Source organism: Medicago sativa, chromosome 2 (assembly GCF_051527215.1).
Source record: "Medicago sativa cultivar Bolivia chromosome 2, Bolivia_mono, whole genome shotgun sequence".
Lineage (NCBI taxonomy): Eukaryota > Viridiplantae > Streptophyta > Magnoliopsida > Fabales > Fabaceae > Medicago > Medicago sativa.
This window is the reverse complement of record NC_140750.1, coordinates 47,456,368-47,483,783: the sequence shown is the minus strand read 5'-3', so window position 1 is coordinate 47,483,783 and position 27,416 is coordinate 47,456,368. Positions and strand designations below refer to the sequence as shown.

Here is a 27,416-nt window from a genome sequence, read left to right as displayed (position 1 = left end):
CATTTTAGTACTCAAAATTTCTAAAATTGCATTTCAGTCCTTCAAACTTTTAAAAACAGTTTTACACTTTAGTCCTTTTTCATTTTTTTTCTTTTTAAGTCTTTTTAATTTAGGTTTTAGTCCTTTTTAGGTCAAACTTTTGTTTTAAAGTCCTTTTTAGGTCAATTGCAGTCCAGTCCTCTAATTTCAATAATTGCAGATTAGTCCTTGTAATTTTTAATTTTGCAGAAAGGTCCTTTTATCAAAATCCAGCAAGGCCGAATTTCTCACAAGTTCAAATCCAGGTGTCACAATTTCACAGGTCAACAAATCCATATGGCAGCTTATAAATAGCCAACTCATCAATGCAGTAACAAGATTCCATTCACAACGTGCCAAATCATCACAAACACCAAATTGATTCTCTCTCATCTCCTCCAAGATCAAAATCATAACCGTTTTCAGTTTCATCAAGAACAGTGAAGAACACAGCGAAACCCTAGAAATTCCAGAACTCAAATTCAACCAAAATTCATCATAATTTCGAAGAATTCAACACTGTTCTCAGTAATCCTTTACAGGATCATCATCATCGAATAGTTTGCTTCGCAATTCAGTGCGAATTCATCATCGAGGGTGACGAATTCCAGCACGATCACGAAGGCTTGAGAAGAAGAGGATCGAAGTAGAATCATATCAGTGAAGAAGAAGAAGAGGATAACTGATTTATTTTCAGTTCAAGAACTCACCAGAAACCTTCGCAAGGATCTGTTTGTTCGAATCTCCCACTCAAATCCAGGTAAACATGCAAAACCTTCTCGTTTTCACTCTAAATCATCATCGAAGGCTCGAAATTGAAAATAAACGGTGAATCGAAGCGAAAACTTCGAAAGGATTCAAAAAAGATTGAAACTGAAACCCTAAAATGTAAAATCATGAAGATTCACCGTTTATTTGCAAGATCAGAGTTTATAATCATCCCCAGCGTAGAAAATAGGTCAAGTTAGGGTTTAGTTTCAAGAAGATTAGAAAAAGATTTGAAACCCTAGAACGTAAGATTCAAGCGTAGATCTGTTCAAATTTAAGCCTTGTTTCAAAAAACGAGTTTCAAAATCATGAAGAGGAGTCAAAGACGAACACAACGACATAAGATTTCCAGAAAAGAGTTCAGGTGCGGCGGCGCCACCGGCGAGCCACCGCACCTCCTCCGTTGTGTTCGTCGGAGAAGACGACCAGAGGAGAAGAGAGAGGTGAGAGTTTCTCTCACTAGGATGAGAGAAGAGAGAGAAGTGAACGTAGGAAATGAATTGGACCGGTAGGTTTGGGGTTTTATAGGCCCCTGAACCGGTCCGGTTCATTCTTGGTCCATCTGGTTTTCATTCATAGCCACAGGATCTAGGGTTTGATCCGTTTGGATCAATCCAACGCTCCATAGTCTCCCTTGTGATCCAGGATCCATGCAGGTTTGGGTTTGGGCTTGGGTTCTTCGTCTGTGTTGGATTTTTTTGCTATGAACACCTGCTGTGTTGCTTCCTGCACCCCTATTCACTCAAAAATTCTTATAAAAATTCCATAAAATTTCCCATATGTGTTTGATATTTTTCTTGACCTTTTTGTGATGTTTTTATGTGTCAAAACTTGAGGAAAATATATGTAGTATTTCTTGTTAATTTGTTTACTATTTTTGTTAAAATTTGTGAATTTTTTGTATATTTTTGAGTGTAAAAATCCTTTAAAAAATTCCTAAAGATTTCCTATTTGTTCTTGACAATTTTCTTGATATTTTTGTGATGTTGTTATGTGTTAAAATCTGAGAGAAAATGTATGTAGTATTTCTTGCTAATTGTTTACTAATTTTGCTAAAAGTTTTGAAGTTTTGCATCTAAAAAATCTTTTAAAAATCCTAAGAAATTTCATGTATATTTCTTGTTAGTTGTGTGATATTTGTGTGATGATTTTGCATGATGAAAATTGATAAAAATAATGTGATGATTTTCTTGCTAATTTTGTGATGTTTTGTATTAAAAACTTGTGAAAATTGCTTGATTCTAGTTCCAATTTCTTGATAAATGTTTGTGATCTATTACCATATGATTTTGTGAAGCTTTGACTACTATTTGTATGTGTTTTTGCTGCATGTGTGTGAACTTTGCTTAATTGCTTGGTTTGCAAGTTATGTTTGTGAATAAATAATGCATATATGTCTAAATTCACTTTAAAAATGTCAAGTTCATCATGTTGTCTTGATTCTCATTCTAAAATTTGAGTTTATGCCTCTAAAAATGTGGTGAATCATGAGAATCATAGGCCATAGGATCCTTGTATTGTTGAAGTGGGGTTTCTAGCTATATTTTGCATTATCTTGTGTTAATTTCTATGCTCTTGTTATAGTGTTTCTCTTGCTTTACTTTTACCATATTACACCTTATGCTACTAACAATTTCATTGTGTTCCATTCATTTCATAAACATTTCGTCCTCCCTCTCACATTCTTAGCCCTTATTTTCTTGCATTTTACAATTCATGCAATACTTAGAATGTAAAGACTTAGGAATTTTGTATTTTTCTTATGCTTTTAAATTCTTACAAGACCATAGCAGGTATCTAGGTCAATGATGTAAAGGACAATGGACTCTAATAATGTACACCGACACAAGCACCGACACATGCACACACATCACATGGATATTTTAGATGTATGTTTAGGGAATGTATGTTCAGATGTATGCTTAGGAATCGCGATACTTAGAAAAATCCTTTTTCCAAAAAAAATATATGAACAACATCACTCAAATCTTTTTCCTAATAAACTTTGGGATCCAAATTCCCATTGATTTTCCCTTTCTTTTCTTAAATAAAATCTTAATGAATTTTAATCATACTTTGACTTTCTTTTGCAAAATAACTAATTCAACCTCACAATTTCACAATCTTATGCCCTTGAGGCCTCTCAATCTCCATTCTTCAAAATTCCAATTTTCAAACTTAAAATCAACCAACAAAAACAAAAACATTTTTGGAAGAGAACTACGGTGGATTTGATCCCTTAAACGGGTACGTAGGCAAGGAATCAAAATTCCTTCAATTCAATTAAAATAAAAATTCAAACACTTTCTTCTCCCTCCAATTCTTGACTTAGTAAACTTTAGGTGTAAATATCATTTTCCAAATAGCATTTAAAAATAAAGCGCGCGCGTAGAAAATGAAGACAGTTCCTATAGGATACTATAGTCGTTATGGGAGCCTAACACCTTCCCGTAGCGAAAACAACTCCTGGACCTCGATTCTCAATGGTTTTTTCTTATTTTTCCCTTCCCAAGAAAAAATGAGATATCAACGGTTAAAAAGGTTCAAACGTAATCAATGTTTGACACCCGAAAACCAAGATAAAACAGCTATAAGTGAGTGCAGCTTGTTAACTTGCACCTTAGTATTTTTAGGTGGGTGTAAGTTAGCAGCCCCCATATATATATATATATTTTAGAGGATGTAAAATTATTTATAGTTGTATATAGAAGAAATTATTGGTTCTTCTTTTTACTATATATTAAATATTAATCCCTATGATTTTACCATTTTACCCTTGGGAGGGGTATTTTTGTAATTTTCTAATAGGTGGGATGTGGTTGTTGCCACCTCACTATTATATGGGTGCATTTCCCATTTTGCCCCTCACAATTTTTTTTAATTATTTTATAATTTTTATATTTTTAATAACTTTTACCTATTTTCCAATTTTTATGTTTTTAACTATTTTTCAATTTTTTTCTCCAAATTCAGTTGCTTCTACATTGCTGTTGTGGGAGATTAAGATATCGTTTGACCTGACTTTTTTCCAACTTCTCTACATTTTTAAGGAGAAGTTAGATAGCTCCACCAAAATCCAAACGCTTCTGTCACCATGTAGCTCATCCTTCCGGTGGTTCGACGAGGTCCTTACTCCGCACCACCGCTTCCAACCCCTCCGATGTCCTCTGCATCTCGTCGGTGGTGGTTTATGGTATGTTCCTTTGTTCACGACGGCCCCTTTCCTTCTCCGGTGTCCCTTGCTTCAGATCTATCCTTTGTTCGTCGAGATCGTCGTCGTCCGTATATGTGATAGTGATGTTGCAAGTTGCGGCTTCTCCCTCTGCGTCGGACGTTTGGGGTGGCTGTTGTAGGTGGCGCCACCGCTGCTTTTCATGTTCAACTCCGGGTGGCTTTTTGTCTGGGACGGATCTTTTTGTGCTTTCTGTTTCTGTGTTGTTTTGTTTGTTTTTGTATTTTCCAGGAAGTTAAAGCTGGTGGTGGATTGTTCATCATCTTGGTTCGTTGTAAATCTTAATTCTAGGTTTTCTGGTTTTAAGATCTGGTTCCAAAAAGTTCTGTTCATCTGTGTTGATTTGATTCACGAGATGTTGCTTGAAAGAGTTTGGTGCATAGTCGCTCCGTGTTGGCGGAAGTAGGCAAGAATCGTACCTACAGAACTGTTTTCATCTGTCACGGTTGTAACACCCTATTTCTAATAAGCGGTAAAACGCGCGAATACATCAGACATATTCTAGAAATAGATGCTACGTCTTCGAATCAAACCACAAAACATACCTCCATAAAGATCATGTTACACAACATAGCAGCGGAATACACATATAATTCATAAAACATCTCTGGATCTCAACAAATACAATTGTATTCTCCAATTCTCAAATAACAAATAATATCTCAACTCCAAATACATAGTCAAAATAAAACAACATGCAAGAACTATCCTATATCAGAGCCCTAATCTAGACACTTGCATGAAAAAGAGGAACCCCACTCCTCGGCATCATCAAGCAAACAAATAAGCGTCCTGCACTCCATCTACCCGTCCATACAGAAAGGTAGGTGGTAAACCACTGAGGGTTAGCATTACATCATCATAATCCACGAAAAACATTTATCATGAACATTGGAAATGAAAGAATATATTCAAGAATAAAAATCCATACATATATTCACAAATATCCACATCACATGCATATTATTCATTACCATCATTCCAAGTTCATCTCAACAAGTGTATCATACACATATCTCAAATTCACTTTGTCAATCAACAATTAACCCTCAATAATTCAATCCACAATTACAGTTAGCAAATCAATCATCAAACACATTGCAATGCAATTCAATCCACCAACAGTTAGCAAATCAATCATCAAACACATTGCAATGCAATTCAATCCACCAACAGTTTATGCAATGATTCTAGACTCATCTAGATGCATGTGGTACCAATCACCTCCAGGTCGTCATCTTCGATGCAACAAAAACATCGTACTCACCTCAATTGGATATAAAATCCGCCACCATCAGTCTTGGATATAAAATCCACCACCATCAGTCATGAATGCATGAACATATGACTCAACTACAAATGCATATGTCCACACAAATAATAATCACCTCACCATCACCAATACTTGTATATATGCAATCATCAACAATTCACCACCAATTTAACATATATACAATCACCAACAACATCAAAAATCACACAACATGAAGTTGTCACATAATTACACCACCAATCAACTTCACATAACATATAACAATTCACCATAAAGGATTCACAATCAATTGGTTCTCAAAAGTCATCTTTAGTCAAGTTCGTCTCTCAAAATCACAACATTAAATTAATTGAACATTTAAGTCAAAACCAAGTAAACAAGCTCAATTGCCTATGCCTTGTATTCTCACAACCCACATGTGTGTGCAGTAGAGTTTACGTAAGCATTTCATCAGCCAAATACGACGAATTCATAAAAATCACAAAGTTCGTCTCAATTATCATTTTTCAAAGAATTTTCCAATTTCTAAGTAAAAACAAGTAGGTTCACTACATCACAGTTTAGCCTCCTTAGTTGCACTCTTAAAAATCAAATTTCAAAGATTAAAATCATTCTACAAGGATTGGGTCGACTTAGAACTAGTTATGCGGGATTTTCGACAAAATGTTTCAAGAGTATTTTCCCCATAACTTGCAAACCAATAATCGTATTCAAGTCAAACCAACACCCTTAGAAGATAAAAATATTATCTACAATTTTCATGTTTGCACCAAGAACCAGTTCAAAACAAAAATGAGGGAAAAGGCATGAAAACACAAAACATGGAGCACTGACCTGTGCAGCTCGCAACTGCGAGTAGATCTACCCGCCATTGCGAGTGCTCGCAACTGCGAGTACGCTTTACTCGCCATTGCGAGTCATGACAGTTCAGTCTCGGGAAAAACCTCATTTTCACCCCAAAACCCCAATTTTGACTTCCCAATGCCCAAATTTGATCCCAAAGTTCATCCAAACATTTCTAAACATGAAAAGACACACAAATGCATATCAAATTTGTCCCAAAACATTCTCTAAACAAAAATCATCATTTCACCCATTTTTCATCAAACATTCAAAAACAATACAAAGTCATAGCAAACTCTCCATTCATGATTACCCAATTTTTTAATCATCAACAACAACATCTCTCAACAACAACAGCAGCTAAACATCATGAATTCATCAACAATTCATCACAATAACACTTCATATCATCATTTTTGGACAAAAATGCAAAGCACGCATATAACCACAACTTAAGCATGTAATTTCATCAACAACAACTCAATTAACATTTAATTCACATACCCAAACATTGCATCAAAACATGTACACGAATTTACAAGCAATTAGGCTCAATTCAACAATTTCACAAATGGGTAAAAAAAAAAAAAGATGTGAATTATGGTTGAAATCTAACCCTCTTACCTCTAACACCAAGATTTTCTAACCCAAGCTTCAATTTAGCTCCTAGGTGATGAATCCTCTCTTTGCCTTCTAACCCTTGTTGTTGTTCTTCTCACTAGCCTCTATCTTTTCTCTTCTCCAATGAAATGAAATGTGAAATGTTTGTAAAACCTAATTTCACCAACAACTAAAGTTTATATACATGCTCTACTCAATTAGGCTTATCTCTCAAACCTTAATGGGCCTAACCCATTTATATTCTAACACCCAAAATGTCACTACTCACTTAATGGTAAATTATAACACTAACGGTCACTTAACGGTAATTAAAATAATTACTACACCCTCTCTAGTAACTTGGTAAAATAATACTCTTACTAAGCACTAAAAATATCCTCCAACAAAATTACAAAATTACCCATGCTCTCAAAATGACCAAAATGCCCCTAAGTCCAAAATGACTAAAATACCCTTCTACACCGAATTCTACAATTCCCAACCAAAAATACACACAGAGGCAAATAATCACATATAAACACATATAACACACATAAATAAATAATAAAATAAAACTAGCGAAAATCGGGTTGTTACAACGGTTGTGTCGTAGATGGACTGTGTTCCGACGTTTGTTCAGTTTGGACTTCGATCGGATTAATTTGGCCCGAAAGGGCGTTTTCGCTTGCTGTTTTTAGGGAGCTGCTGGACCTTGGATCGTTTCTGTGTTGGTAGACGATTCATACGCCTGCCTTGATACTTTAGACACTCACGCTACATTTTTTTTTTTTGCAGTACGGTTTCGTATCCACACGTGGGTGCGCTTGGCCGTCCGTAGTTGTGTTGTTTAGAGTTGTTTTTATTTACCACTAGCGTACTGATTTGTTGTATCCCCCGTTAAGGTTGGAATTGGTGGTTATCTGGGTCAGGTTCATGTCCCCCAGTCTTATACTTCCTTTTTATTTTAATTCAATTTCTACTTTGTTTAAAAAAAAAGGAGAAGTTAGGCAAAACATAAAATCAATTAAGTACTTACCTAAAAAAGTAATTTTTCTAAATGCATAAAATTGAATGAAATGAGCTTTGGCCAAAAGTTGTTGAATGTTACTTTAAAAAACTACTTCTCGACAATTTATTTCACAAGCACCTCTTTTCAACGCACGCTGGGAACATTTTCTTTTATTTTTTAATATTAAATTTCAATATGTTTTTTTTCTTCCATTTAATTTTATTTTTTTTGAACCGTTCCATTTAATTTTTTAAGGAGGTTCCATTTAATTTTATTATCTTTTTTTTTCAAAGATATTTTATTATCTTTTTATCACTTATATATTTAATTTCAATATTATTTAATCATCACAACCTCACAAATATTTTTATTCACGCTGTCATTTAATGATACCAAATATTTTTATTTCATTTCTTCAACCTCATGAATATATACACACAACACATTAACATTTTGAATAATATTTTATGTCCGTCTGTTTGTTTTTTTGTTACGCTAATGCACATAATTTTTTTTAGTGTTGCTTGGTTGAGTGCTACCTCACCAATTTTTTTAACTATTTTCCAATTTTTATATTTTTAAAATCTTTTAACTATTTTGCAATTTTTTATTTTTAACTATTTTTCAATTTTTTCTCCCAAATTCAGTTGTTTCTACACTGCCGTTGTGGGAGATTAAGATATCGTTTGACCCGGTTTTTTTTCAACTTCTCTACATTTTTAAGGAGAAGTTAGGCCAAATACAATATCAATTAAGTACTTACTAAAAAAGGTACTTTTTTTAATGCATAAAATTGAATGGAATGAGCTTTGGTCAAAAGTTGTTGAATGCTACTTCAAAAAACTACTTCTCGACAATTTATTTCACAAGTATCTCTCTTCAATTCATGTTCGGAACCTTTTCTTTTATTTTTTAATATTATATTTCAATATGTATTTTTCTTCCATTTAATTTTTTTTGAACCGTTCCATTTAATTTTTTTTAAGGAGGTCCCATTTAATTTTATTACCTTTTTTTCAAAGGAGTTTTATTAGCTTTTTATCACTTATATAATTAATTTCAATATCGTTTAATCATCACAACCTCACAAATATTTTTATTCACGCTGTCATTTAATGATACCAAATATTTTTATTTTCTTTCTTCAACCTCGCAAATATATACACACACACACATTAGCGTTTAGGGTAATACTTTATGTGTGTATGTTTTTTTGTTACGTTACTGCGTGTAATTATTTTTGACGTTGCATAATGCATATGATTATTTTTATAAAATTTTGATTTTAATTAAAAGTAAAATTGTAGATGTCTTTTCTTCAAAAAAATGTCTAGATGACTAAAAAAATTATACTTATATATATATATATATATATATATATATATATATATATATATTTTGCATCTTTATATTGTAACAAACTACGCATATAAAAAATATGGTATTCTAATGACGAAATTTGATATAGAGTATAATTGAAATAGAAAAAACCAACTATTTTGACATTATTTATGTTATTATTTCAGGCTCCTTAAATTGTTTCTCCTATTCAAATATTTAACAAGTCATTTATATGATGATACAGATTTGTATTCATGTTACACAAAATAAACGTTATTGAGTAAATAAAGTATTTGTAAAAAAAATATCTTTTATTTTTAACATTTTTAGCCTTTAGAAAATATTTTAAACATTTTTATTTATTATGTTAATTCATAATAAATTCAAAGCTTTGTCCTCGTGAGATTAGCTCAAATGATAGGAACAATGCATAAATATATGTCAAGTACGACGTTCGAACCCCGAACACCATAAAAAAAAAAAAATCAAAGTTTGTACAATATTTTGCCAAACAACATTTAACTTAAAAATAGCTTTAAAACTACAAAAACAAAGAAACCAAATAACTTTAGCTTCTTTCTTAAAGACCTTTATTTTAACTTTGTTTTGAAGTAACTTTTAGACCGTAAAAAACCTTGGCCAAACGGTATCTAAGTTCAGCTGGGAACACTGTTTCACTTTCTTCTTCATAAGAGGTCATTTTCTCCCTTTTTTCATGGTTTTGAGATCATACATGACTTGAGTTGACTGGTTTTTATGGCTTGAGGGGTTCATTTTTCGACACTGTTTTAGTTTTTGCTTCACCATAGGCGATTTTCTTGCTTTTTTCAAGATTCTGCATTTTAAGGGTTTTATTTTTTGTTTAATTTTTTCTTTTTCAATTGTTAGTGGATTATGTACTAAAAATTGTTATGTTGCATGGCTGTAGAGAAATCTTCCTTTGTTATGTGGAGTATAGTAGAGGTCATGATGATTGAATTTTAGCTCATGGTAAGGTTTTGACACATTTGTTATTTTAACTTCTGGTACTATAGTTGAAAAAAAATTGGTGCATGTGGGTTATTTTAGTTTTTGTGAGTAATCCTAAAGCTGTAACAGTTTTCATATTTGGTTTATTCTTTCCTATATCATTGAGCCGTACGAAAGTTGATTGGTGTAAATTTGTTTTGGTCATATCATTGAGGTCCAAAAATTTGATGATACAAAATTTGTGCATTTAAGATCAGGTTGATTTGATGATGCAAAAATTGATCACATAGAAATATGTTAGCTTCTTTCGATACCAGAATGAACAAAGGGAATAAAATTAAATGATGTATTATTGTATTTCTATATAGGACTTTCAATGGCAAGGGATTATGACTACATTAAGGATCTCAAAAATGATTTGGACATTTGGAAAATAGGATTTGGAGTGCTGGATTCTTGGATTGTGACTGGTAGTAATGAGAATCAACATATGAAGCTCATTATTTGTGATGCAAAAGTTAGATGAGTTAGTTAAGATTTGTTGTAATTTCCTTAATGATTTATCAATGTTACTTATTAGTGTACATTTCAATTTATTTATATTTTTTGGTTTCTTTCTCAGATTTAGGGTGATCAAGTTCATGTAATAACTCGATATAGAGAATTGGAGCATTGGAAGGCTTTGATCGAGGAAAACAAGACTTATACTTTGTATAATTGTCATGTGTTTGATAATGACATTGCATTTAATCCCTTTAAGATTGTTTTTGGTTCTGGTACAAAGGTGCAGAAGTATGACAAGTTAACTAACGTTCTTACTCATGAATTTCGCTTTAAGTCATTTAAGGAAATTCAAGATGGAAAATTCAAAACTGACGTTTTATATGGTATAGTTATGTGCTTTAATTTATTTATGTGTTTTCTCCGATTATAATGTTCTTATAGATGTAATTTTTTTTAAGAAATCATCGGGCTTCTTCATGAGATTGTCAAGACAACGCCAATTGAGACTGGAAAGAAACCGTGCACGAACATTGTGTTGAAAGATAAAAGGTATTATTTTCTAATTTGTCAGCATCAGATGATAGGATTTTGTATAAGTTTGATAATGACCTAAAAGATGTCTTTCCTTATGCAGTGGGAATATAGTTGATGTAACACTATGGAAAAAAAATACTCCGTAGCTTTATCATTTACCATCTATTTACCTTGAGTTCTTTGCTTCCATTTTGTAGTCAATGACTAGATTTGAGATCCTGCACGGGTTCTATTGTGAAAGAGATGGATTTGGCCAACTGCATATGCAGCAAGGTTCTTATTTATCTGCAATTTGATTTGTACCCAACACTTCCCAAATGAGATATCAAGGACATTTCTAAAAGGAACACGGAAAACAATCACACTCATCGACAGACAAGCTCAAAAAAAGGTATAAGTGTCGCTTGATAACGGCAAAGAGAGCAAGATACGAAAAATACTTAGGCGGCCAATGGTTCAACTTTTGCCGAGAACATATGTTAGAGGTAGGTGATAAGCTAATTTTTGATCTAGAGAAGCCACCTAAAAATATGCATGTTCAAGTCGTTCCCAGATAAAGATTTGGTGTTCATGATCCGCACTTTGAACATATCACCTTAACTCTAATCCTAGACTAGATTATCTTCCCTCACCGATGCTACTTCTTTGCTTGATTTCATCTGATGTAAATATGGGTATCAATCCTTTTTTTGGTAACTCTATAGCAACACTCTTTTTTATAATTTTGGATAATATGTAATCATAATTCACACATCATTGGTTCCAATTGTTTTCATCCTAAATATTATGTCAATTCCTAATCTCATAAACTAATTTTTATAAACTGATTATATGTTCTCTTAATCAGCCCATATATATTTTATGATGAATCACAATGTTCCGTCGTTTTAACATCTCTTCTTTTGAAGAATTTTTTTATCGAATACGTTATTGAACCCGTGTGAAGCACGGGTTTGTAACTAGTTTGAAGAAGAAAAAAACATCGGTAAATTCACCCAGAAGCCTAAAAGAAAATGATCGTCCATATCATAAAAAAAAAATGAAGATACATATTTATATTTATTTTTTTTTTGGCAGGGATTTGAACCCAGACCTTGCATATTTTATGTGTTGTCCTTACCAACCCAACTGAGCTAAGCTTATGAGGACATGAAGATACGTATATATTAAAATATGGATATAGCTAAGTTGCGCAAATGGTGACTATAAAAAAATAGACGACATAATATTTTAGGATGTTAATTATGCCATTGTTAATGACGAGAAAGTATTTTAGGATGTTATCATACCATTAGTAATGACAAGATAGTATTTTAGGATGTTTTTCTTATAAAATAAATTCAATAAACACCCCTTTCAATAAATCAATTATTTGTCCCCTCAAAATAAAAATCAATAATTTCTCTCATATTCTTAGTCATTGAGAAACTTCTCTTCTGCCCTGAAAGATTTCTCTTAATTTGTCAAGTGAAATCAACATGGATCCACCACCACTTTGTCTTAATAATTGCAGTTCTGCTATAGAGAAATTCTTGTGTCCAAAATGTTCTGATGATTGCCTCACTCTATCAGAAATTGAAGGTCTTATTCTTGGGTCATCTCCTTCTCAAAACTCAAGTATTTTAGAAATTGATTCTATTACTTTCACAGACACTACTGGCAAGAAGAATTACAATAGGTGCAAGACTTGCAACAAAAGAATTGGACTAACAGGGTTCGAGTGTAGTTGTGGTGATGTATTTTGTGGAAGGCATAGGTATCCAGAAACACACTCTTGTAATGTTGATTTGAAAAGCATCGGTCGTCAAATTTTGGCCAAACAAAATCCAAAATGTGTCCTAAATAAACTAGAATTTAGGGTATAGGTTATTAAGGATATATTAAGGTTGTTGATGAGAGAAGAGGTGAGGGAGTATTTTAAATTATATTTCTTCGGTTCAATTTTTAATAGATATTGGGTACTATTGTTTTTGGTATTCTTTTTTTCTCTTATAAAGAATTGCTATTCTTGATGAATTTCGTACTCATTACAATTTGTTTTTATAAAAAAGAAGCCATTGCATTTTTATTTTTTTGGTTTCTTATTGTCAATTTGTGAAGATCTTCCTGATGTGAATGAGTTTCCTTATTTTCTTGATTGGTTATTGCACATTACTTTCTCTATCAACCCGTGATGGTTATTACTGTACCGGGACTGACTTGATACTCAACCTTACCAAAGATAGGTTGGTCATCTAGATGTTCTCATCTGATACTGCACACATAACTTGTAGCAACCTTATCACAACTGCCCAAAATGATATATATTTTTTGTTTTTTTTTTGGAAAGGTCCAAAATGATATTTATATGGATAGAGTTGTTCTTATCAAAAAGGTATTTAAAAAGGATTCCAAACCTCTCCTGTTGATGGCGGCCACAGCCACGACAATGGTGGGGCGGAACAGCAATTGTCCATGATAGTAGTCCAAAAGTATTGTGTTTCGTAGTTGTAGAGATGCGGAGGGACCGCTACAGCCATGATTGTACCCTCAATTTTTAGACCTGTGACAGGGTTAATTTGGGGATTTCGACCTAATAAAAACCCTAAATCCTATCTTTATCAGTTATCTCAACCTCTAAACAGGGGATTTGGTTTTTCATATAACATATTTCACTCCTCATCACCACTACTTTTGCTAACACAGTTATGAGCACACAATACTAGCATAGCCAGCCAGTATAGTACGGAAAAGAAAGTAACTCAGATCTATTGTATAGAGTAAGTAATAGATAGATATAATGGAACGATACTTGTATTATATTCAACAATATTATGGAAATATAAGTAAAACTATGGAGAGTTGGTTACAATAATACAGAAACTACAATTATGGAAATATAAATAACACTATGGAGAGTTTGTTACAAGAACACAGAAACTACAATAACTGCTAGTTGCTAACACAACCTTTAGGAATTAAAGAGCCAACTCTATCTCAACCAAACCAACATAAAAACACCTGAATGGAAGTAAATCTCCATACTTATTCTATTTAATACATGTAAATAAACTATATTGGGCCGGCTAACAGCAACATCAAAGGTAGATGTTTCCAGTTCCAGGTGTGCATAATCTTTACAACTATTGGAACTGAACTTAAAATACCCTTTGGTCACTCATCCCTTATATCCAAAGTTATCTTCAAAAAAACTCTGACAATACTACAAATTTGAAACAGAACCACTAGGTTGTTTTGAATGGCATTCAGTACCTTTTACGTTTTGATCTGGGAATGCCCAGGAGGAAATAAGGTGGTGGGCTATTGCAAAGGGTCCAGGAACAAACATTGGTGCAAGTTCACCACTTTCCACGTTGAAATCAGTAGACAAGCTATGGGTTTTTTCAACTCCTTTACACATTTGTTCTACCTTAGCTGCTGCTGTTGTTTGAGCTTTCTTGTACTCGGCAAATGTCAGAGCTTTTCTTACATCTTCTCTACTGTGCCACTGAGCATCTACATAAGAAAGTTGAAGCATATTATATGTCACTGATCATAAAAAAATAGGAAAACACTAAACGGTACGAGGGATGTGATGACGAAAAAGAACGAATTCATGTTAGCCATTTGATTAAATTTTGATTTTATCCATCTGTTACTTTTATTTATTTAAAAACATAAACACACTACCCACTTTGTAATTGTATCGTGTCTCATCGTGGATGGTATTTTCGCACCAAATAGCAGACCTCTAAAAAATAATACTACGATAGAAATGGGAGTGTGTGTGAAGTGGCGTGGAAGCAAATGCTTGGGAAGTTAAACAATTGCATTGTTGTAACAAAAAAAGAAGCCATCAACATAGGAGAGAAAGGCTTGCTAGATAAGAATGCAAATGGGGTGAAGAGAAACACGGCATCAATTAAAAACACTCTTCGTGCATGTTTGGCATCACAATGGCGTTGCCGAAATCATGGTGAGCCACCGTGAATTTAAAAAAGCTACAAAGTGTGCTTTTACACTATTGGCCATCCCCACTGTGATTTCGGCAACCCCACTATGCTTATCACCAGTGAGCCATGGTGAGCCACCATGATTTCTGGAAAAATGAACCACATACTCTTCTCGTGGTTTCAGAATTTCAACCAAACACCATTTAAAAATTCACTTATATAATAACTCTAATACTTGCAACTATACATGTATACAAGACGAATACATAACAATACACATGTAGGGCTCAATCCTCACTGCTCATAATTTATGTCTATCACTCACCGCTCGACGAATGCAACTATACACATGTATGCAAGTGTCAGTCATAACTCATAATTAGTACGTCATTTGCTCACCGCTCGATATCATGCATATATATCAAGGAAAAAGGGATGCAATAGGTGGGGAGTGGGTATTAAATAAATTCAATGAAACAATGGTGGCTATTATACCTTCCAACTCTTCCTTGTCGACGTTAATTTCCAGGGATTTAGCATATGCAAAGAATCCAACCATAAGCTGACATGGCATACTGTTTGGTCCAACTAGATACAACCAATAGAAAAGAAAGTATTAACATACAAATGAAAGAAAGTAAAATATTAGAACATTCATGTAGACTGAACATATTCAAGACATTAACTCAGATTATGTTAATTTCAATATCATCAAAACACCACACAAGTGATTAAATTTCTTCTTAGATTATGATAAAGGAAGAAATAGTGTATTGCATAACTTTCTGAGAATATGATAAAGGAAAAATAGTGTATTCCATAACAGATCCTAAAGCAAGTTGAAAATCAGGACAAAATAATTAGTTAACATATACCAATAGTGTACAGCCTATAAGTTTTCTATGACGTTCCTTTTACAACAAAAAAAGTTGATTCATATGATAATAGGCAAATCACAATACAAATTGAAACATGATTACACATTTGGAAGGTAGTAATAAATGTAGTCAGTAGTCACATTTATAAGATGAAAACAACTACATCCATTGTAGTAAAAATCAGGACTCAGAGCATCGAATTGTGTGTTCTGTGATCATACTAGGTCTCACTGTTTGTGCATGCAAAGAATCGTAAATTGGTGGGAGCGGCATGGATATCCATTCAGAGCTGTAGAACTGGTTGAATCATGTGCGCTGATCTGGTCGATTGTGTTTGTGTCTGCACAGAGCAGTTGTTCACGGGTTGGGTCCGCGATCCAGTTTCATGAAAACGAAAAATAGCATTAAATAACCCTAGAAAGTCATGTTTTAAAGACATGAAAAGGGTGTGATAGTTAGTGTCTAAGTCACTAAGCCTAATAATTTGCGGAAACCTGGCTTTCGTTTGAATTGCTCTGTTTTGCGCTCTTTTTTTGCCTTCAGCCACTGCTTCTGGGTGCTGCCTTCCCATCGTGCATACATAACCGTTTCCATCTCATAGAGTCAAACGAGGTAGCAACCTTCAGGCTTTGTGCGAGTGCTACCCTTAAGCAGTAACCCATTTGACCCTTTCCATCTGTCCTGGCACTGCTCGGATTTATATTCCTTCCCATTGACATTTTATATCCATGGCTTTGGCTGTTTGTGCCATTTATGAATTTTGTACCACTTCATGTTATGAATCTTATGATCCTAAATTTGAGTTTCATTAAGTATTTTGGATGTGATTTGAAGTTTATTTCACTTAAGTTGTTATATTAAGTATTTTGTAGGATCTTACGATCTTTGTGACATTCCATGATTTACGATCTAGTTACCTCTCCCTGACCCTGCACAGGATCTCAACTCAGACTACCCTGACTACATTCATTTCCTTTTTAATAAATTCTACCATAAACTAAGTAGAAGTCTCATATTCAATTTGGTCATCCTTAATGCCCTCGAAGATAATCATGGGGGAAAGAAAAAGCAAGAGCCAAAACCAAATTTTTTTTACACACATCAGTTAGAACATCCACTAATAGATGTTTATAAACGAAGATCTTTCGTATTTTTGCTGATACAAACAATGGAGAAAATAATAGCAGTACAAAAGTTAATTTAAATAAAATCATTAATCAAAATATGTTATACCAGGCCATGGCTGAGAACTGTGATATACAACTTCTCCAACTTCAATACCAGTCTCCTCCCATGTTTCTCTTCTCACAGCCTCCTCCAAGCTTTCTCCTGGCTAAATGCAACACCCACAGACAAATTATAAGTTTTTTAAATATAGTGATAAAATGTTACAACTAAAAAATAAAAAAAATAAAAAAAATAAAAATAACCATGCATAAACTAAAATCTAATCTCATGCCAAAGACACATTAAATAAGGTCAAGAATGCACCTCTATAAAACCTGCTAAGCAACTCCACATTCTAGGCACAAATCTGGATTGTTTGCTCAAAAGGGCACGATCATTCTCTCGATCAATTACCAGCATAATGACCACCTGCATAAGATCAATTGATCAGTCTTCAGCAAAACATCAAATCATTCAATTGACCATTAAAACTTAAAACAGAAACTAGCAAACCGGGTCAACTCGTGGATATATCCTCTTTTTGCATGATTCGTTTGAACACTGCTTCCGCCTCCCAGCTTCCTTTGGGACTGTTTTCTCCCCACAATGTCCACAAAAACGTGATATATTATGCCATTCTAACAGTGCTCTTGCCTGGAAAAATCTAGGAATTAGTAAAGCAGCAATTGCCAATTGGTATTTCGATATGTAAATATCTTACAACAGTCATTTACCACTGAAATATGATAAAGATCAACAAACTAGAAAAATAACATAACTGCAGACACTTGCATAAGTATTTTAGTATTTGTCACAATGAAATATGATAAATCCTAAATAAAATGAAGACTAATAACTCTCAAGCTTGTAAAATCTATAAACAAATTCTCAGACAATTGAAAGGTGGGAAAGTAAAGAAGGAGATGAACATGAGCAAGTAGAAAATCATTTTCTCTTCCTATAATTTGATGTCAAACATCTGAGGTGAATAAAATAAAAAGAAAAACTGAAATCACATACTCAACCCCAACACATTTGGATGCTCTTTTCACCTCCAATTTTTCAGAGACTAATCTGAACATAATTTAATTCAAATATTCTGCCAATGAAAGTCGGTCCAACTGGTAAGTGAGATCAAACATAGTCAGTCAACAATAAGGTGTTGGGTTCCATTCTTAAAAGATGAAGAAAACAAGACAATGATTTCTACTTTCTAAGATTACAAAACTCGTATTGATATATTATGTTCTGAACCCTCCGAAGTTCTAACATCATCCATCACCAACAGTTTTTTACTCGATAATCGTGTTGTTTTGTTATGTATGTATGTTTTTATTATGGTTATATAATAATATAAGATAATATATTGATATAGTGATAACAATGAACCACATTACAACGTTGTTTGATCCATGTAGCTGACCCCCGCTTAGTGGGATAAAGATTGATTGTTGTTGTTGTTTTACAACAATGAACCACTTGCAAATCCTAAATGTACCATTCTTCAATCCATCGTTAGTTCTCTTTTATTTTGCAAAATATATTATGTCTCGACCAAGTACGCAACTTGGTTGGTGAGGTGAGAAACGTTGAGGTAATTCTAACCAAGAGGTTCAAACTCAAACCCAAAAAACTAACATAACCATTAATTTAATCACAATTAACATTTGCTTATCATCAACAACAACAACCACTTAATCTTATCCCACTAAATGTAGTCCGTCACATGGATCAAATGTCATAACACTCTACCATATACCATATTTCTTAATAGTTTCTCGTATAGGTTTTCTAAGTTTTCTTCTGCCTCTAGTGATTCAACTACTCTCTATATGCTCAATCGCATAGTTTCCACCAAACATCGCATCAATTACAAATTATCCTCCAAAAACAATGGTATATTAATTAAACAGTGTAATTACTCAACAACACAACAAAAAGAAACTCACATGACCAGCAATAGCCAAATTCCCCATAGCTTTAAAATCAACCCAATCAGTAGCAACCATAAGTGTCCTCAACTCAACAAAACTAAACCTCACTCCACCAAACTCCGCCACAAAACCACTCTCCCCAGACACATCAATCGTCCAATAAACCGCGTCTTCTTCAACATTCGAACCCAAATAAACAAACAAATCACCATTCAATTCAGTCCCCATCACTCCCCTAATTTCCCCAACACCAATCCAACCGAGTCGCCACGGCTCACCGCCACCGGCAGTCGCGAGAGGCCTCCCGTTCCTGAACGGAAGTATCTTGAAATTCGGAGAGTGGTGGTTGGTATTGTCGGTGATTCGGGATTTTAGGGTTTCGAGAGCGGTTGTGGGGGAAAATAGATCGTTTTTGTTTTGGGTTTTGGAGATTAGTGGGTTTCCGGCGAAAGCGTGGGTGGTAAGGTTTATGGACATGGTGAGGTAGTGAGTAGAATGAGAGAAAGGTGTTGTAGATTTGTGTGTGAGGTTCTTAGAGAGTGAAAGTAAGGAAATGAGTTTTGTAGATTGTAGCTTCAACATGTTCTTCTTCCATAGAGGTGATGTTTGGTTTTGATGGAGAAAAAAAAAAGTAAGATGAAAAACAAAAAAGTAAGATGAAAAACAATTATTGTGATAAAAAAAATGTAATTTACCTTTTTTTTTACCTAAATTTTACAAAAATTAAAGAAGTGATCCTTAAAAAAAAAAAAACAAGAAGTGTTTTAGATAAGGTGATTAATAAAGAAGAGTTTGTTGATAGTGTGAATTTAACTCAGTATGGTAGAAATATTGTATAGGTAGGTGTTGGGTTTGAATCTCAAACATTTCATTTTTCCATATTTAAAATGTGTAAACTCTAACTATAGACTACTTAACAAAACAATTTTGCATCAAATTATGCTTATTTTACAACAAAACTTCATATTTTTAACTCTATTTACCGAAGGATTAACAAGAAACAAAAAAGTTAATAACAAATTTTTGATCCGTGAAGAGAGATGGAAAGTTACAAAAACAAATTTTTTATCCGTGATTTTTTTTTTTTGATAAGCCAAGAGCAAAGTGACATAGAAAAGAATAGTGTCCAACTTAGTTGGTACCCTACTCTAATCTATTGCCGATTACTCATATATATTATTAAAAAAAAGGAAAAATTACAAAATAAAACTGGGGGGACATAAGACCTGACCCAGTCGACAACCCTATCAGGCAAAATAAAACAAAAATAAAAAATGAATATCCACAAAGTGGATTCAACCCTAAACAGTTGTAACAATTAAGAGTTTGACGAGTGAATCGATCATCAACACAAAATCGAATCACTTGCCATCAACTCCCTGCAACAAAGACATCAAGCATTGACGACTCTTTCGAGTCCAAACAGTCCCATGTGAAAAATGCTTGAAAGTGGGGGGTGAGTTCGACCGCCAACACGGTAATTAGCGAATCCACGCGCACCAACTAAATTACATATTAAAAGCAAACAAACTATCGCGCACCAGTGCACAGATTTGTGATGTTTGCAAGCACGGAACTTAGACTTTGAGGGTGGTGAGGTAACCTGACCGCCAACACGGATAACAAGTTTACTCACCGACAACCCACTGCAACAAAAACAGCGAGTATTCATGGCTATTTCGAGCCTAAGAGTCCATTGTCAAATTAATAGTGACTCGGATAAGCCGGCGACGGTGGTGTGAATCTGTTAAGAGACAGAACCACCAACCGAACACAATCCATGACTACAGCTTCGATGTTGAAATATCACGCTTGAACCAGAACAAATTCCACTGATGTGATGGAGGTGTTTTGAACAACCATCACGAAAAGGTTGCGACGGATTGCGAAACCCAGCAACGAAACCAGATCACGCGAAAGGGTCTGAGAACAACGTGGAGGCAGAGATCTGAGATCTGATGTATCCTACCCGAAAAGGTCTGAGAAAACGACGGTGAACAAAAAGAACACCGTTGCAGCCATCAACGGCGACGACAACCATAGAATAGCAAAACGACGAGATCTGCTACGGAACAGCAAGCATGTCGTGACAGAGGACGCCGACGACTGCTTGTGACGATGGTGGCGTCGCGGCGAAAGAGGAGCCGATCGCACCACCGTGAGAGTTAGGCTACATCTCGACGGAAAGATTGGGTAATGAAGGAGAATTGGAAAGAAACGGTGGTGGTTTGTGGAAGGTCGGCGAGGATTGGGAAAGGAAGAGAAAGGTTGGAAAGCAAAGAAGCTTTTTTCGTATTCAAAATAAAGCTTTTTATCCGTGATTCTAAAAACCAAAAAAAATTAAATAACAAATTTTAAAAGTTACAAAAAACTTTATTAATACTAGCGAAAAGACGGACACTCACGTGCCCGTCTTTCCACTCTTTTTATTACGCTAACGTTTGAAGATTATGAACGGTGTTTTTTTTTATGAAATTTTGATTTTGATTAAAACTAAAAAAAAAATATAAATGTTTGTTGCTTTCAAGTTATAAAAAATCAAACTAATCATGATTATTTATTTCAACGATACCGACAATAATACAATATAACAAAAAAAAATATAATCTAAATTCTTTTTTTGATGACACCAACAACAATTTTATTATAGAAAAAGTTGTTTAAGGGTATAACTGGAATGATAAAAAAAGTAAGTATAAATATACTCATCTAGCTTGTTACACTTTTTAAATGATAAAGGAAAAAAACAAAAAATATATATTCATAACGTATTTGTTACATTTGTTTTAATATTTAAATTTATTCTTATTTATTTGTTACATGTATTATTTGTATTGAAAATTAAGGGTATTTTTGAAAAGAAAAATTCAGCCCAAAAGTGTTGAAATGGGTAGTTTTATTTACATATAACTAGCGAAAAGACGCGCACTCACGTGTCCGTCTTTCCGCTCTTTTTATTGCGCTAACGTTTGAAAATTATGAACGGTGTTTTTTTTATGAAATTTTGATTTTGATTAAAAATAAAAAAATATAAATGCTTGTTGCTTTCAACTTATAAAAAATCAAACTAACCATGATTATCTTTTTCAACGACACCGACAATAATACAATATAACAAAAAAAAATCTAAATTCTTTTTCTCATGACACCAACAACAATTTTATTATAAAAAAAGTTGTTTAATGGTATAATTGGAATGATAAAAAAGTAAGTATAAATATACTCATATAGTTTGTTACACTTTTCAAATGATAAAGGAAAAAAAACGATAAAATATATTCATATTGTGTTTGTTACATTTGTTTTAATATTTAAATTTATTCTTATCTAAGGAAAAAAACGATAAAATATATTCATATCGTGTTTGTTACATTTGTTTTAATATTTAAATTTATTCTTATTTATTTGTTACATGTGTTATTTGAATTGAAAATTGATGGTATTTTTGAAAAGAAAAGTCCAACCCAAAAATGCTGAAATAGGTAGTTTTCATTATATATAGTATAGATATAGGTATAGATATATCCATTTGTAGTTGTTTTATAATAAGAGAGATGGTCATCGTGAACTTAGTTCAATTTATAGGGACAATATAATGTCCCGCCTGTCAGTATCGGAATATTACCAGTCGATCGTGCCAGAGGATTAATGTTACAAAAAGAAAGTTTGACGGAAATATTTATTATGTGATTTCAGCTAAATACGAGTTAAGTATCAGTGCCGTATTAAACACGTTTAAGGCAAGGGCATAATGGTAATTGCACGCAGATGGATATTTATATGGTTTTGGCCCCCAAAATATCTCATTTCCCATCTTCCTTCTCTCTCTAAGTTTTTGGCAAGGATTTTCTCTCCTCCTTCTCTCTCTTCTTCCACGCCCCTTTTCCCTCTTTCTCTCCACCAAGCCTTCCAAATCTTTCTCTTTTCATGGCAAGCTTTTAGATTATGTTCCCTCATGATCTCTTAAGCTAAGGGAAGCATGTACTTTGTTTGATTTCTCTACTTCTCCTCTCAAGAAGAGATTCAAAATTTAGGGTTTGGTTCTTGGTAAGTTGAAAGATGATTCAAGTTATGGGTTCTTCATGGTCAAGAATCAAAGAGAAAGATGTTTTGAAGTTGGATTGATGAGCTAGGGCTAGGGATGTTGGTGATTCAAGAGCTAGGGTTTTGGCTTGCTTGAGCTTGGGACTTGGAGCTGTCACAAGAATTTTTTTAGGTGAGTTCTTAGATAGTTTTCCACCCTTGGGATTATGTGTTTTACTCTTGTAAGATAACCATGAATTTCTAGGGTTTATACATAGAGTTTAGTACCCCCTTTTTATGCCATGCTTACTAAGCTTGTAAATACTTGCCATATAAATTTTTTACAGATTTTCTATGACCACTAGGGTTATAATATACATAGAGAGACTTGGTTTTGAGGTTTTTGGGTCAAAAATACCATTTTTACAAGTGCTGGACTGTCACAACTCGCCACAGCGAGCAGGTAGCTCGTTAGGCAAACTTGGCCATAGAACGGGGGGGGGGGGGGGGAGAGGTTGCTCGCCCCCAACTCGCCACAGCGAGTAGCAACTTGCCACAGCGAGTAAGTCACTCGCCTAGGCGAGTAGACAGTGTGCGAGTGCACTGTTTGCTCGCTTCAGGCATTGTTGGCATGTTCTGGTTCAGTTTTTCTTCGAGTAGTCTTTTTATAAAAGTAAACCCCTCAAACCAAGGTCCTATTTGATAATCTTGTGCAAGGTTTTCTTGAGAAAGAAGCAAGTATTTGACAAAGTTCGCAAAGCATGGCAAACGAGAGATGTTACGATAAGAATCGGGTAGCAATTTAATCATTCAGGAAGGGAATGAAAGTAGAGCTTTGACATAGCTTGTCAAGAACTAGAATAGCTTGTAAAGAAATAGAATGCTACGCATGAGCAATATGCTTGATAAGACGTGAAGTGATATAGAGTATTCTCTTCGCATAGGAACTAGAATGATCATGCAAGCATGTCTAGACGTGAATTGATTAGATATCTCTTCACATAGTAAGATAAGCAAGCATTTAGTTTACCTCTAGTAGGATCATATAAGGATCCGAGGTAAAAGAGATAGCATGTATAGATGTAATCTTCATGCATGTATAGACCAAGACTTTAATAATGATGTAGGTGTCGTGTCCCTTGTGATCCACACTAGGTTGGCTCAAGGGGTTTCCACTAGGTGAAACGGGGTTAGCCGTAAGGAACCTGCACGTCACTGAGGGAGTGCCGTTGGTTATACCTTAGATAGGTTTCCATCGGTTAGATAGGGATTGCGCTCGGGTTTACTCCACCCCGGGGCTCTCCGTAAAATTGAACTCAGATAAGTGATTGTTTGATCAACGTTAACCTAATGAATGAATCTAACAATGCATTTTGATTAGACATTTATATGTTATGTAATAGAGCCTTGACGTAGATAGTCAAGAACTAGTGAAGCCTTGACGTAGATCGTCAGGAATTAGTATGTTAGCGAGAATGATATGTTGTTAGACGCAACGTGTATATGCAATAGAACAAGTAGAGAAGGTTATGCCGATGAAGATCTTAGGTTTCCCCTAATCGTCCGGTTTAGAATCGTGTCATGATTATAGTATGTGTAGGCCTCGATGCGTAAAGCCTATCTTGGCATTGCGGTCTTAGGTTCCCCTTAACTGCCATGACACGTATAGTGATATCAAGGCCTATAACAAGTTAAGAAGAATCTTATGATGGCCCTAGTATACACGGCCGTCTGATTATGCAAGTCCCCACACACGTATAATCAACCAGCAGGTTGTATTGTAGACACGTGGTGACCGTAGGTTTCCCCCGAGGTTACCTATAGCCTAGGATTAGGTGGAACTCACTGAGACATTATGTCTCATCTCAATCCTTATTTGTTTCAGATAAACAGGTTGAATGACAAGTTAGTAGCCGAATGGATATTTCAGCAAGTGCTCGTTCGTACCCGCTGCAGGATGATATGGATCTTCAAGGACACATTGCTATGTTTTAGAGAAGTTGAGTTGTATTATTATTGTACGAACGCATATTGTTGTATAAGATATTCATTCGAAGTTTTAATGTTGTAAATTTTAATGTATCTAGTACTAAACTAATGCACATGCTAAACTTTCTAGATACGATTAGTGTGGGTATTACATTTGGTATCAGAGCAGGTCGATTCAGATCGTGCCTTGGGTCATTAAGTTACAACAAAGGTAGTGAGACCATTGGGTTTCGGGTAAATGTTCTAGTTGTTGTTGCTAGTTGAGCCTAATCAACTCAATTTAGCATTCGATGATTAGAACGGATGCCTCAGAGCTGAATAGGACCCGGGAGGAACGAAGTATGTGATGAAGATGCACTGAAAAGTGTGAACTCAGAAGTAAGAACTCGGATTGAGTATTAGTAAGAAGTTGATCATGCCAGTAGATGGCCGGTGAACTAAGCAAGTAGAAGTATGAATCCTCCGGGAATGTAAGGCAATGTTAAGAAGGGATGTTCCGACAGCGTTGGGTAAGTTGTTAATGATACTTCGTATACTCGTAAGTGAAGAATTAGGGAAATATCTAAGTATGACCTGAAGCTTCGGTAAGAGACGTGTTGGAACGGGTATGGTATAGAAAGGAATTGTATTCTGGAAGTAAGTGCAAGGCTACAAGATAGGGAGAAGTCGACATATGTTGACGGAGTAAGTAGGCTATCAGGAATAGCGTTATGTGATAGAAGTTAAGGAGTTAAGTGAAAGTTTTATGTTATCAGGACTAAGGCATTAATTTCTGACGTGCCGAGAATTGTATCGAAATAGGTTGATGTTTGCCATGCATATATTACAGAATATTTTACGATGTTAGGAATGAATGATGTGCATTAGATTACTTGAGAAATAAGAATTTTCATGCAAAGAATGTTTTCTGGAAAATTGAGCTGAAGAAACTCGTCAATAGCGAACCTGGGGCAAAATTTTCAGTTTTTTCCGAAAACTGTCAGTTCGTCTCTAGGGTCTGCAGTGACTATTGGGGGGGGGGTTGTCTTCACAATCTTTTATGCGACGAAAACCTTTTATGACATCAAGTGACGAATGCATATCACATCCTAAGGTTTCCAAAGGAAAAAGGCATGAGCAACTATTAACGAAATCGATTCGGTTTAAGGTAACTTTGGAAGTTAAAGTGTTAAGAGTTGAGATTGAGCTTAGAACAAGAGTTTAGAGGTTTCGGTATCTAGAATGGACGTCGCGGATGTGAAGACATGATGAAATGAGTTAAAGTGGTGTGAAATCACAAGGTTCTCGGTTTTTGTGGAGTTATGAGTATCCCTCGAACCTATGTTTTGCTTGATTGACTTGCTAAGGCTCGTTATGATGTTGAATCATAAAGTTACCTGAGTTTAGAAAGATATACGCATATGGGTTATTGAAGTTGACATTTTTTTGGAATTAAAATGGAATTCTACAGGTACCAGTCGGTCACGGCTCGTATAGAGTAAGTGAAATTCACCTGGAACAAGGTTAGATATTTGAGGAAGGTATGTCCTAGTGCAAGATGAGTCTACCATGGGAAGTCGTAAGAACGATTCATGGAAATAGTAAGTATGTAGTAAAAAAGATGTGCTCTATGAGTTAAAATTGCTCGAGAACAAGTGTAAGTATGGCATTGATATGTCAAGAGGTAAGTCTACCTTGAGATTTAATCTTACAAGCAAAGGGTAAAGCAAGGTTGCAGAATTGATTGCAACATAGGAAGTCTTGAGAAGAGTTCAAAAAGATATTAATGAAATGATAGAAGGAGTGTGAAGTTTCACTCGTCTCAACGGATTAGAGTATTGGTTAAAGCCAACCGGTGGGAATCAGAGTAGCGCAACGGAAGTTAATCGGTAAAGTTGTTGACGGTAACCATGGGAGATGGAATTTGGTAGTAAGAATGTTCGGTGTAGTAATATAGTTTTAGTGAAAAGCATTGTGAGATGAGCGAGGAGTTCTCGATATGATAAGTAAGTATTGATGCTCATTCAGTCAGTGATGATTTAGGTGAAAGTATATAGGATGTATCTTCACTTAAGAAAAACAAGAAAGACTAGAGTCGCCACAAATGAAGTAATCGGGTTGCCTGATTGGTGATGTCGGATGCGTAGAAAAGCTATTGGTTAGTCCGGAAGAGTATGTGCTATGATAAGGAAATTCGGTTCATGAATTATGCACGATGAAGTACGTACCCTCTTATACCATACTTGTTAAGTGATAACGATACTTGCTAGAATAATGTTAAGCCATGATTTATAACTTTTAAGGTTAAGATTGGTATTAAGGAACTTGGGAACGATGTTGTTTTAAAAACATGATCTTGTACATTGTTGAAACTGATGAGGTACGTCGTAAGCAAGTACGCTCGCTTAAGAAGTACAAACTTC

The 27,416-nt window shown here is 34.6% G+C and overlaps 2 protein-coding genes across 2 annotated transcripts; one reads left to right on the top strand and one right to left on the bottom strand.

The window, feature by feature from the left end:
• The first annotated feature begins 12,518 nt into the window (after nt 1-12,518).
• Nucleotides 12,519-13,066, top strand: LOC146946987 (zinc finger A20 and AN1 domain-containing stress-associated protein 6-like). The gene has a single exon (XM_085744747.1). It carries the CDS (start codon nt 12,570-12,572, stop codon nt 12,954-12,956), a length of 387 nt encoding a protein of 128 aa, XP_085600873.1. The 5' UTR covers nt 12,519-12,569; the 3' UTR covers nt 12,957-13,066.
• An 802-nt stretch (nt 13,067-13,868) lies between these two features.
• Nucleotides 13,869-19,584, bottom strand: LOC146946986 (nudix hydrolase 19, chloroplastic-like). The gene is made up of 6 exons (XM_085744746.1): nt 19,018-19,584; nt 17,582-17,722; nt 17,393-17,497; nt 17,135-17,234; nt 15,519-15,611; nt 13,869-14,586 (listed from the first exon to the last, which is right to left on the bottom strand). The coding sequence occupies exons 1-6, from the start codon at nt 19,582-19,584 to the stop codon at nt 14,294-14,296; spliced, it is 1,299 nt and encodes a 432-aa protein (XP_085600872.1). The 3' UTR covers nt 13,869-14,293.
• Between the last annotated feature and the right edge of the window lie 7,832 nt (nt 19,585-27,416).

Coding starts and splice junctions, on each gene's coding strand:
- LOC146946987 (XM_085744747.1), top strand. CDS start 12,570: ATGGATCCACCACCACTTTGTCTTAATAATTGCAGTTCTGCTATAGAG.
- LOC146946986 (XM_085744746.1), bottom strand. CDS start 19,584: ATGTTGAAGCTACAATCTACAAAACTCATTTCCTTACTTTCACTCTCT. Junction 17,498..17,581: donor TATATCCACGAGTTGACCCG/GTTTGCTAGTTT, acceptor GATCTTATGCAG/GTGGTCATTATGCTGGTAAT. Junction 17,235..17,392: donor GCTTAGCAGGTTTTATAGAG/GTGCATTCTTGA, acceptor TGTTGCATTTAG/CCAGGAGAAAGCTTGGAGGA.